Source organism: Herpailurus yagouaroundi, unplaced genomic scaffold, assembly GCF_014898765.1.
Source record: "Herpailurus yagouaroundi ecotype Mexico unplaced genomic scaffold, PumYag 28, whole genome shotgun sequence".
In the NCBI taxonomy this organism is placed as follows: domain Eukaryota; kingdom Metazoa; phylum Chordata; class Mammalia; order Carnivora; family Felidae; genus Herpailurus; species Herpailurus yagouaroundi.
In genome coordinates this window covers 66775269-66787650 of record NW_024412376.1, presented here as the reverse complement: position 1 = coordinate 66787650, position 12382 = coordinate 66775269, and the positions used below count along the sequence as shown (strand labels likewise).

General features: G+C 36.9%; 1 protein-coding gene across 5 annotated transcripts in view; it reads right to left on the bottom strand.

The window, feature by feature from the left end:
• PDE5A (phosphodiesterase 5A) overlaps window positions 1-12382 on the bottom strand; it is a 142856-nt gene that overhangs the window by 106747 nt on the left and 23727 nt on the right. For all 5 annotated transcript variants that reach the window (XM_040474869.1, XM_040474875.1, XM_040474841.1 and 2 more), the window contains exon 3: window positions 4151-4240. In XM_040474869.1, coding sequence (XP_040330803.1) covers window positions 4151-4240 — 90 coding nt within the window. The remainder of the gene's footprint in view (window positions 1-4150; window positions 4241-12382) is intronic.

The window sequence follows — 12382 nt, the reverse complement described above, 5'->3', positions numbered from 1 at the left end:
TTTCTTTCTTTCTTTCTTTCTTTCTTTCTTTCTTTCTTTCTTTCTTTCTTGCATAGCAGAGGATTCTATTCTGTTTCTCTTCATTCCCTTTTCTCTGAAGAAATGATTCTCACAGGAAATAATTTTGAATTGCATGGTGCCAGTATGGGAGAGAGGGAGCAGGTGGGAGAAGGTAGAGAGTGGGGACAGTCAGCAAGACCTTTTAAAATCTGTGCTTGGTGGGCGCCTGGGTGGCGCAGTCGGTTGAGCGTCCGACTTCAGCCAGGTCACGATCTCGCGGTCCGGGAGTTCGAGCCCCGCGTCAGGCTCTGGGCTGATGGCTCAGAGCCTGGAGCCTGTTTCCGATTCTGTGTCTCCCTCTCTCTCTGCCCCTCCCCCGTTCATGCTCTGTCTCTCTCTGTCCCAAAAATAAATAAACGTTGAAAAAAAAATAAAAAAAAAAATAAAAAAAAATAAAATCTGTGCTTGGAAACCCTCCTTTCGATAATGTTACTAAGTCTCTAGTGAAGTTACTGAAGGTTTCTTTGTTCCATGAAATGCTTGGTGTGAGTGAACTTTTGTGAAGACCAGTGAAGAGCCCTGGCTTCCTATCTAGTCATTACAGGGTAAAGCAGAGACAGCAGGAGAGGATGAAGGGACATGGAGGCAGGCCGACTAAGGTTGCTCAGGAACCTAGCAGGAATCTGAGGGAGAGCTCTGGACAATCACAATCTGGGACCTGTAGCTGGACCCACTTTAATCAGATCTGGAAGTAAGCAGACAGCCCTAGTTGAGAGTGGGGTTATATATATGTATTCATATATATATGTATATTCATATATATATATAATATATATATATTCACGTAATCAAATTCAAATCATCCTTACTAAAACAGCTTAAGTTTTAAAAACTGGTAATACCACATGTTGCCAAGGAGGTGAAGCAGCTAGAACTCTTATGTTGTTGGTAAGAACACATGTGGTACAGCCACTTTGGGAAAGAGTCTGGAAGTTTCTTATAAAATTAAACATACACCTACCATATGACCTAGCAAGTCCCCTCCTATATATTTACCAAAGAGAAATGAAAGCATTATGTCCACACAAAGACCTGTATGCAAACACTCACAGTGGCTTCTTTCATAATAGTGGCTTTTTTCATAAAACTGGAAACAATTCAAGTGTCTATCAACCAATGAATGAATAATCAAACTAGTATATTCACGCCATGGAATAAATCACTCATCAATAAAAAGGAATTGGGATGCCTTGATGGCTCAGTCAGTTGAGCACAGGACTCTTGACTTTGGCTCAGGTCATGATCTCACAGTCAGCCTTGGTGCTGACAGAGTACAAAGCCTGCTGGGGATTCCCTCTCCCTCTCTCCCTGCCCCTCCCCGACTCACACTCTGTCTCAAAACACATGAATAAACATTAAAAAAATAAAATAAAATAAAATAAAATAAAATAAAATAAAATGGAACAAATTACTGATACTTGCAACAACAAGTATCGTGGATGAATCTCACGAACATTATACTAAGTGAAAGAAGCCAGGCACACAAGACTATATACTGTAGGAATCCATTTATATGACATTCTAAGAAAAGGCAAAGACAATAGTGACAAGAAACAGACTAGTGATTGTTAGGGGTTAGCGGTTGAGGGAGGGAAGGGGATGGGATCAACTGCAAGGAGTACAGGGAAATATCTGAGGTGAAAGAAATGTTCTGTATCTGGATTGCAGTGATGATTACATGTCTGTATACACATTTGCCAAAACTCATCAAGCCATACACTTAAAATGGACGAATTTTATTGTGTTAAATTATACCTCAATACAGCCTTTTGCTTGTTTTAATGTAAGTCATCTTCACAGGTAGTCATAAAGAGAGAAACACATGTATCCTGTGGTCCCACTCACTCTGCCCTGGTGGTTTTGTTGCACATTCTCATGGGTTCCCCCAATCCCCAATGTTGGTGAGATTGTTCACACTATTTAGAAAGATAAGTTAATCAGAGAATGATTCAGGCTGAGTCTTTGGCCAGTACAAAGTTGTTTACTGGATCACAATTTTCCCATATATTTATCTAACTGGAAGCTGAATACAGTCTTCTCAAGTGCACAGAATCCTAGCTCTTGGTTTATAACTACGGCTATCAGATAAAATACAGGAAAGCTAGTCAAATTTAATTTCAGATGAGCGACAAGTAATTTTTAGTTTAACTACGTCACAAATATTGCAAGGGACATACTTCTTAGCTGCTATATCTGGCAACCCATCATTAGTCCATGCATTTTCCATTTTATTTATTCGCCCACATAATTAACCAATTAATTAACTAACTAATTAATTAATCAACTGAGTAGTTAATTAATTAATTTTATTCATGGTTTAACTGCAAGTACTTTTAGTGACTTTGGCTCTAACTGTCCCCTTTAAAAACCCAGGTAGCAACTCTAAGACACTGAGAACTTATTTTAGACTACTAGAAAATAACTTCTTGGGGCGCCTGGGTGGCGCAGTCGGTTAAGCGTCCGACTTCAGCCAGGTCACGATCTCGCGGTCCGTGAGTTCGAGCCCCACGTCGGGCTCTGGGCTGATGGCTCAGAGCCTGGAGCCTGTTTCCGATTCTGTGTCTCCCTCTCTCTCTGCCCCTCGCCCGTTCATGCTCTGTCTCTCTCTGTCCCAAAAATAAATAAACGTTGAAAAAAAAAAAATTAAAAAAAAAAAAAAGAAAATAACTTCTTTAGGATCCTGTTAGTCAAATTGTGATCTGCAGACTTGGGGTGTCTGCATCAACTTGGTGCTTGTTAGAAAAGAACCTCAGGTCCCACCTAGGCCTACAGAATTCAGAAACTGCATTTTAACCAAAATCCCTATGTGATTCATATGCACATTCATGTCTTAGAAGCACTGGTTTAGAATGCTGTGTTTTAGGAAAATTCCCAGGGCATATAGCAGGGAGGACTGAAGGGAAACTGAATGCAAGTGCAGAAGCCTCTTATGAGAATATTTTAAAAGTTCAAGCACTGCTTCAATATCTGAATTATGGCAATAGGTGTGAAAGGAAAGGAACTGAAGTGAGAAAAATTCCAACAGTGAAAATCAATGGAACTAGGTAAAGGACCGGATGGAGGAGAGAAAGGAAAGATGTCATAATTGGAATATATATCAAGCAGCAGCATCGAAGTGTTTTTAGTATCCTTGGTAGTGGTTCTCAAACCTAGCAGCATACTGTAATCACCTGGGAATGTCAAAATACTGATGCTTGGGCCCCAACTCCAGAGACTGATTTCTGGTGAAGCCTGGGCATTAAAGTTTCTCAATATTTCCCAAGTGATTCTAATGTGCAGCCAAGGTTAAGATGCCCCAGTGTGGGTGCTTCCAATCTATTTGTTTTCACTTCCAGTAGTGATTTTCAACCCTGGCTACACTTTAGAATTATCTGGAGAGCTTTAAAAACATATCAGTGTCTACACACTGCCCTCAGAGAGTCAGATTTAGTTGGTAGTATTTTAGAGTTCCTCAGTTGATTGTGATGTGCAGTCAGGACTGAAAACGTTTAACTGAAACATACAATTTGACTGTTAATTTATTAACTTTTTTTTTTCAAATAAGTATGGGTGAAGAGGGAATTTAGTGCTAACAGAATCCAAACCTTCTAGTCAGATGAAATATAAACCAAAACATTTCATTTGCTTGTTATAATTTCACAATGAAATGTACTTGGAATTAGCTACAATTTTCATGTTTTCAAAACCTCATTTTGAATGCCTCCCCACAAAATCAGCTGATGACCATTACAATTGGATAACCATTTATGAAATGAACATTATTCAGATGCTTCCAATATAATATGAAATAAATTGATTCTAACCACAATCACAATTATGTATCGTAAAAGAGAATAAGGTCCTAGGGTGGTGGTGGGGTAGTGAGGTAAGGAAATAAAAAGTCTGAAATCTATTTCTAAGTCAAGGTAAAGTCTCTATCAAGATTCAGCCCTATCTAAAGTCTAAATAAAAAAAAATCTAGGAGAATATTTAAGCTCTTCGTAATTAACTTGTCACTACAGTATTATTTCATAAACATGCAAAGTAAAAGTTTTTTTCAAAAAGAAAAGTGTTTCCAAATGACCTTTTACAAAATGGAAAATTGGCTTACCTCTTCCCTATGATTCTTAATCGGCATACAAAGAATACTTTGTGTCCTGTAGCCTGTAATTTGGTCAACTTCTGCATTGAACCGAGGATCCTAGTAAAAAAAAAGAAATTCAATTTAATGACTGACCTGTTCAAGGACAGATTTGATTTTTCTGATTTATAAGATTAGAAAAATCTAACCTTCAACTTACCTTGTTGCTCTGAATGACAATTTTATCATTGGGAAAGACATCAAATCATCTAAGTACATATCATCTTTGACAAAGATAAATTTATATTTTTTAGTAGCTAGTGTTTATGAAAACCAAAAAAATACATACTCAAACAAATGTTCAGAAATAATGGAAATTCAAAATATTAACTGATTTAGATAGCATTCCTTAGACTCACAAAAAAGCGGCAACTCTCCACCTCTGTAATACAATTTGCCTGTTCCCATCTCGCTATCTGATTCTTCTGTGCCATCCTAAAGAAAAGCATCTCTGCTCTGAAATTTTTCCTATAAAACCTACCAACTCCAAAGTGACCAGCTTAATATTGACTTTACTTCCCATATAATGGTTGTTTATATATTACCTCAGTATTCTGTCTTCTATCTCAGGTGTTCATAGGAATTTTAAATATTTTCATGTGTACGTGTACGTAAAACAAGCTGTATGGCCTCAATCAGACTGTAAACAACTCCTTAATCTTTGTATTTTTTTTCTTCTTACAAATTATATCATACACATCCAATAACCACAAAGGACTTCTGAGAGGCGTAAAAGTTCTAAATGTGGGTCAATTAAAGAAGGGTACAGGCTATTTTTGTTGAACTTTAGATTGGGAAGATTAAAGTTAGGCTATAAACTGTATGAGGGGATTTTTTTTGGGGGGGGGGGGTTTGTCACTGTATTCCCAACACTAGCAAAAGAAGTCCAAAGCATTTGGTAAATAAATGAAGGAATTAATTAACAAATAATATCACCGTTATCAAATGTGATCATTTTTAGGTTATTATAGTTTAAAACAAACCTTGTAAGTGAGGGGGAAAACACACTAGGTGAAATGGACAGATACTACTATATGAGATAAGATTAGAATGGAAACAAACATACCAGAATGAGTGTTGTTCCCCTCAAAGCAATAGTCTTGGGAAGTTACATGCTCAACCTAATTATAGCAACATTGCTCTAAAAGCTCTGTTTTTGGAATTCCCTTCAGAGAACATGGAATAGCCACAATGGAAAATCCTCATCTTTGAAAGTCATTTATTTATTTTTTTAATTAGTCAAGTCATGTAAAGCCAAAGCTGTGAATGAAGTAAATGATTACACTAGATTCCATCAACTGGGGTCAGAAATGAGGCCAAATTTCCCAAGAAAGTCGAACTTGGCATTAAAGACAATTTCAAGACAGAAGTTATAAAATAGTGGAAAATCAGCATAAATATTTTAGATTATAAATAAACAGTACTGCATTTTTGCCTTTTTTTTGCAAACATGCTCAAAGTTATACTGAGACACAGGGAAAACTTTGGCTGAATATTTTTAAAAAATCTTTCTTAAATAACATACTATATTGGAATGTATCTAAAAAGGCAGACAGGATACTGATATTGATGAATTAAAGAGGTAAAAAATTATTAACTTATGTAGTGGGTTATTCTACAAGCTAATAATCAAAATATGAATAAAATGCATCCTCAGCAATTTTTGTTAATGAATATTTAAATTACAAGACCAATTGATAAAGAAGAGAACCAAACTCAACTATCTAATCAAAGCAATAGAGTTTGACAGACTGACAATAGGACTTTCACAGCTTTGGGGGCATACTAAGAGCTTAAAATCAACAGCAGCCTAAATTTCATTTCATTGAAGGAGGTGGGAATAATGTATGCTTCAAATTCACCTTAGGTGAATTTGGTCATCTCAAAGAATTTTCCTAACAATGCACTCAGGGCAAAGGCAATACACAAAGAGAACTTTTAACTGCTCTAGCTCCGGCCAACACCAAAGAAAAAAATGGAGCGGTACTATTATCATGATTATTCCTTTGACTGTTTATGAGAACAGTGTAAAAAAAAAAATAAGCCTTGGATATCCACTTGCTAAAATAAAGCAACTGGTACCAGACATGCCCTCCTACTGAAAAATATAAGACTAGACAAATACATAAGACAGCTAAACTACAGACCATGAAAATGGGGAATACACATGACAACCAGGCAATACTCTGGCTTTTTTCCGGGGGCATTTTCCTGCTGGCAAGAAGGTAGGTGGTACACCAGTGCAGTAACAGTTCCAAATGGAACTGAAAGGAATTCAGGGCTTCTAAAGTGGCTAAAATTTGCAAGGCAAAGTACCTAATAAGAGAGCTATGTTGGGGAATTAGGGGAAGGGGTAAAAGGAGTGGCAAAAGACTGAGTGGCTATTCACTTCAGACATGTATAGAGCAAGGCTCTAAGAGAACTAGCTAAAATTATGTGTTGAAGGCTGAAAGCAGAATGGTGATACCAATTAGGTAAATATTTGGAGGCGCTGGAGCTCCAGCTCAACCAGAGGAGAGACCTCACTAAGCACCTCAGGCATTCAGCTGAGACACAGAAAGGCTACTCCTTAGGAGTAAGGACCATACCCTTGATTTGGGAAGGGGTGGGGGGAAGGGAGGAGTATTCCTTAAGACAGTATTCAAAACAAAAATAGATCTACCTTAACAATAACACCAAGTCTGGCAGGACCAAAAAGATCATTTGTAATTTCACCACCAACAAGAACAAATATCAGCCCTCTTTTAAAGAAGGATGATATGATCCAAATGCCCTGCAAGAAAACATCCACAATATCCAGCATACAATAAAAAATTGCAACACATGTGAAGAAAACTTGCAATTGCAACCCATAGTGAGGAGGAGAAAAAGTAGTCAATAGAAAATGACTCAAAAATGATTCAGATGTTAGAATTAACAGACAAGGACTTAAAAGCTTCTATTATAAATGTACTTAAGGACTTAAAGGAAAACATGGTAATAATGAACAGATGGGAAACTATAAAAAAAACACTTAAAAAAACAACAAATGGAAACTCTAGAGCTGAAAACTACAATGTCTAAAATGAAAAGTTCATCAATGCATTTAATAGCAGATGAAGAACAAAATAAGAAAGGGTCAGTGAACCTGAAGACAAATCAACAGAAAGTACTCAATCAGAAGGACTGAGAGGGGAAAAACCTATAGAAAGTTAACAGAGCCTTGGTGTTTTCTGGGACATCATCAAGTGGTCCAGCATATATATCATTGGAGTCCCAAAGAGAAGAAAGAGGATGGAGTGGAAAAATACTTAAAGACATAGACCAAAATTTCTCCAAAGTTAGTGAAAATCTTAAACTTACACACATATTATGAAAATGATACATAAGAAACATAAGATGAAAATACAAAGGATAGCTGACTTCTCATGAGAAAAGTGAAGACCAAAAATATGGGAAAACTCTGTTAAAATGTTGAAAGAAAAATAATTATTAACTGAGTATTGTCTATCCAGTGAAAATATCTTTCAAGAATACAGGCAAAATAAAGGCATTTTCAGATAAACTAAAACTGAGACAATTTGTCACCACCAGACCTTTACTGTAAGAAGTGCTAATGGAAATTGTTCAGCCTAAAGGGAGAGACACCAGATTCTACAGAAAGGAGTAAAGAGCTTGGGACTTGGTTTGAACATGCATAAATATGCAAAGATAAGGAAGCCTGGGTCTTCATTTTTTGAGAAGGAAACACCCAATAGAAAAAGGAGGAAGAGAAACAAAATGCACCTTGAGGTGTTGAAGGTATCACTAAGAATTCTTTGATATAAAAATAAATAAAATATAGGCATGTGTTGTATATCTACATATTTTTTTCCTAGCTCTGTCTACTGACATACTGGTAGCAACAAACACATACCAGAAGTAATGAACACATCTAGTGCTCACATCTTGGTTTCTATCTTGGTTATTTCCTCCAATGAAAGGAACCAGAGTTCCTTGGGAAATGAATGATTCTAGGGCTAGGACAGGGAAAGTGTAAGATAAGCCTGGAACATATTGTTAAGCCAATTAGAACTTTCAGCCCACAAGAAAGCAAGAAAACCCAGAGTGATGGCAACATAACAAAAAGACACAGAGCCTGGCGAATTGGATATAATTTGAGAATTTGAATAAATAAAGATAATAACAGATCATAACTCATTAAACAAAACAAAAATCTGTGAGTCCATAGTGAAATAAATAAAGGAATGTATGAATAAAGAAGGCAAACTCTTCGTTACATGAGAAGTAAAAAATATAGAAGTTATGATGGAGTTAGCGAATCAATTGATACTAAAATTACCAAATGTAGGTTCATGAAGAATAGAATATTTACACAACATCAAGGTACCTCATCATAAGATTTAGTAATTACAATAGAAAAACTGTTCCTTTATAGTGGAGAAACCTAGTAGACACCACTAACCAAGTTTTCAAAATTAACATCAACACTGGGATAAATCAAAATCACATGCTTCCTGGTAACATATGTTGAGAAGACTGTGGGTATTTAATAAAATATATATTTAGCCTTTGTCCCAGGTTCCGGCACAGAGCTCCTAAAATCCCTGTAATTCCCTGAGTAACAGGAAAGTCTTTTGATAGTCAACACAAGCCCCTTTCAACTGTACCTGTGTTCATGCTAATGAGATGAGTCATAAGTGAGTGGGCCCCAGAGAGCTTCCAGATGGGGACTGGCTACAGAAAAATCAATCAACTTATTATAGGGTTAGAACTCTGAGCCCCACCCCTGACCTCCAGAGAAGGGAGAGGGAGCTGGAGATTGAATTCAATCTAATGGCCAATGGATTTAATCAGTCATGCCTACATAATGAAACTTTGATTTAAAAAAACCTCAAAACAATGAGGTTTGGAGGAGTGTCCAGGTTGGTAAAGATATCTATGTGCTAGGATTGTGGTGCACCTCCTGGAAAAGGAATGGAATTTCTGTTCCCCCACCTCCTATTCTTTGCCCTAATGCATCTCTTCCATTTAGTTGTTCCTGAATTGTATACATTAAAATAAAACTATAATTGTAAATATAGTGCTTCCTTGAGTTATGTGAATCATTCCAGCAAATTATTGAACCTGAAAGAGGAATCACCTAATTTGTAGGTTGGCATAAATGTGGGTAGCTTGGGGACCCTGTTTGTGGCTGGTATCTGAACTGGGAACTGTGGACAATCTAGTGGGATTGAGTCTTTAGACTGTGGGGTCTGTGCTAACTAGTAGTAGTATAGTGTCAGCAGTTAGTTACAAGTGGTAGTTAGTGCTAACTACTAGCAGTTAGCATCAGAATTGAATTGGGTTGTAGGATATCCACCTGGTGTAGGAAAAGTGAAGAACTGACTGTTGTTTGGAAGCCCAAACAAGGTCTCATCATTGATATCTGTGGTTCTGTCCAAAATGCCTACTTTGAGTCTCCTCAAAAATTTGACAAAATAATTAGCCTGTACTCTCAAAATACATGTACAGATAGATAAAGAAACAGAGAAACTATTCCAGATTTAAAGAAAACTAAAGACACATGACAAGCATATTCATTATATAATTCTGGATCAGACCCTTGATCAGAGGAAAAAATAGCTATGAAGAACATTAATGGGACAATAGACTAAATTGAACTATGGACTATTAGGTAATAGCATTGTATCATAATCCTGGACAAATGTATTCAAATTATATAAAAGAATATCCCAGTTAGAAAACATTCACTGAAAAATTTAGTAAAAATATTTCCAACTTATTAAGTGGTTCAGAAAAATAGTATACACATATTACTTACATGTATTATATATGGAAGAAAAAAATGATAAAGTAAATGTGGCAAAACATAAGCAGCTGGAGAATTTGGGTAGAATGTATATGGAAGTTTTTTCTACTAGACTTACAACTTTCCCTTAAGTTTGAAATTACATAAAAGTAAAAATAACAGAAAACAACATAGTAGACTTGCCAATTTATAAGCTATTTTTCTCTTACAGAGTGGCATTTTTAAGACAATGTCTAAAACTTATTAGAACATTAAACAAAGACAGATATAGTGGTTCCCACACTATGTTCCTTGGGGTGCAATTAGATCATGACAGATTGGTAGATTTATCAAGATTAAAACAGTTGATATTGTTACTTCTTTCTTCTAAAATTCATTTTGGAAATCATTTTACTCATTAGAAATTCTTTGAGAGAGCTCATAGTTCTTTTTTTTAATTTTTTTTAACATTTATTCATTTTTTGATAGAGAAAGACAGAGCGTGAGTGGGGGAGGGGCAGAGAGGGAGACACAGAATCCTAAGCAGGCTCCAGGCTCTGAACTGACAGCACAGGGCTTGATGCAGGGCTCAAACTCACGGACTGTGAGATCATGACCTGAGCCGAAGTCGGATGCCCAACGGACTACGCCACCCAGGCTCCCCAGAGGGCTCACAGTTCCTCAGGAAAACTTCTTGATAAAGTGAGACGTGCAAAGTGAGAGACGGTAAAGACTTACTTATCTTGATAAGGAATGCAAAAGGAGGAATGAAGTCATCAGGGTGGGGAAGAACATCAGCTACATGGTAAAGGCCATATGAATGGCAATGAGACCCTCCCCTAAAACCCTCCAAGTCTTCTTCCTAGAAATCATAGCATACCTGGAGTGGCTGTCCTATGGAAACAGGAGAAGAGTCTAAGTTTTGCATTCTGGTTGACTTAAGAGAAAAAGGAGTGTTTCGACAATACAAATCCTTTGACAGGAAATCTTGGGGAATCTTGAGTGTTCTGTAGGGCATGACACTAGGTGTTCAATGCCATCTGTGATGGTCAATTTTAAGTGTCAGCTTGACTAAGCTAAGGAATGCTCGAATAGCTGGTAAAACATTATTCTTGGATATGTCTGTAAAGTTGGCTCTAGAAGAGATTAGCATTTGAATCAATGAACTGAACAAAGAAGATCTTCACCAATGCAGGTTGGCATCATTTAAATTATCGAGGGCCTGAATAGAAAAAAGAGGCACAGGAAGGACAAATTCATCCTTTCTACTTAAGTTGAAACATCTACCTTCTTCTGCCCACCTGCTCTCCATTGAAGTTCTTGGTTCCCAGGCTTTTGGATTCGAACCCATAACAGACTTAGACTACGGGTTGCCCAATTCTCAGGCCTTCAGACTCTGAATTACACCACCGGCTTTCCTACTTGTCCAGCTTTCAGGCAGTGGGCAGACTGTGGAAATTCTATGCCTCCATAATCCAGTAAGCTAATTTCTGTAATAAACTTCTTCTCATATATATGTGTATCCTATTGAGTCAATTTCTCTGAAAAACCTTCACTATACACAATCCAATATAGATACTAGAGGATACCTAGTTTTCATATAGAAGAAGAATACCAAACACATTTATACAGTTGTCCTGAGTTGTTCTGATGATTACGTTTTAGTATCTTATTATCAATAAATGCTGTGCCACATTCAGGAAAGTTACACAAATGATGGGCTGATGCAGAAGGAGATGATGTGTGATTGAACATCTATCTACAGACAGCAAATACCCTCTCATTAGTATTTGCGGTCTGATTGAGAATCACTGGTTTAAGTTATGGATCTTGTTTTATATTTTAAATAAATGAATGTGTTATTTTATTAGTAATAAAATAGATGACTTCTCACATTTATATCATTCTGTCACAAAGTTTTAAAAAACGAATCAAATGTTGACTACTTCTTACAACTGACTTATCTATGAGACTATTTTTTTTATTTTTAGCTTCAATCTGAGTATGATTATGTTTCATGGCCACCTCGGGGTTTTGCACAACTTTTCAAGGGTTCTATGGTCAAATAAGCTTTAAGAAATACTGCTTTTAGGGTGTAATTTTCACAGATGCATGTTTAAAGAGGTAGGATTCAGAAAGCAGAATGCATTCTGACTACTTTCACAAAAGGCTATGAGACACTATTTTGATATGAATCATGGGTGGGGCTGAATTATGAATTATCCATTAGCCAATTGACTTCTACTGTCAACAGCAATGTAAACTGTATGACAAAGATCAACCCCACAACTTCTAAATGAAATCCTTGGGACACAAATAACTTCTGCAGGGCCACTATAAACACGGATCAAGGGTGCCAAGGGTGATGCAGCAACATGAAGAATCCACAGGCTAAGATGCTTCACCCTGGAAGCACTGCAAATCAAGGACAT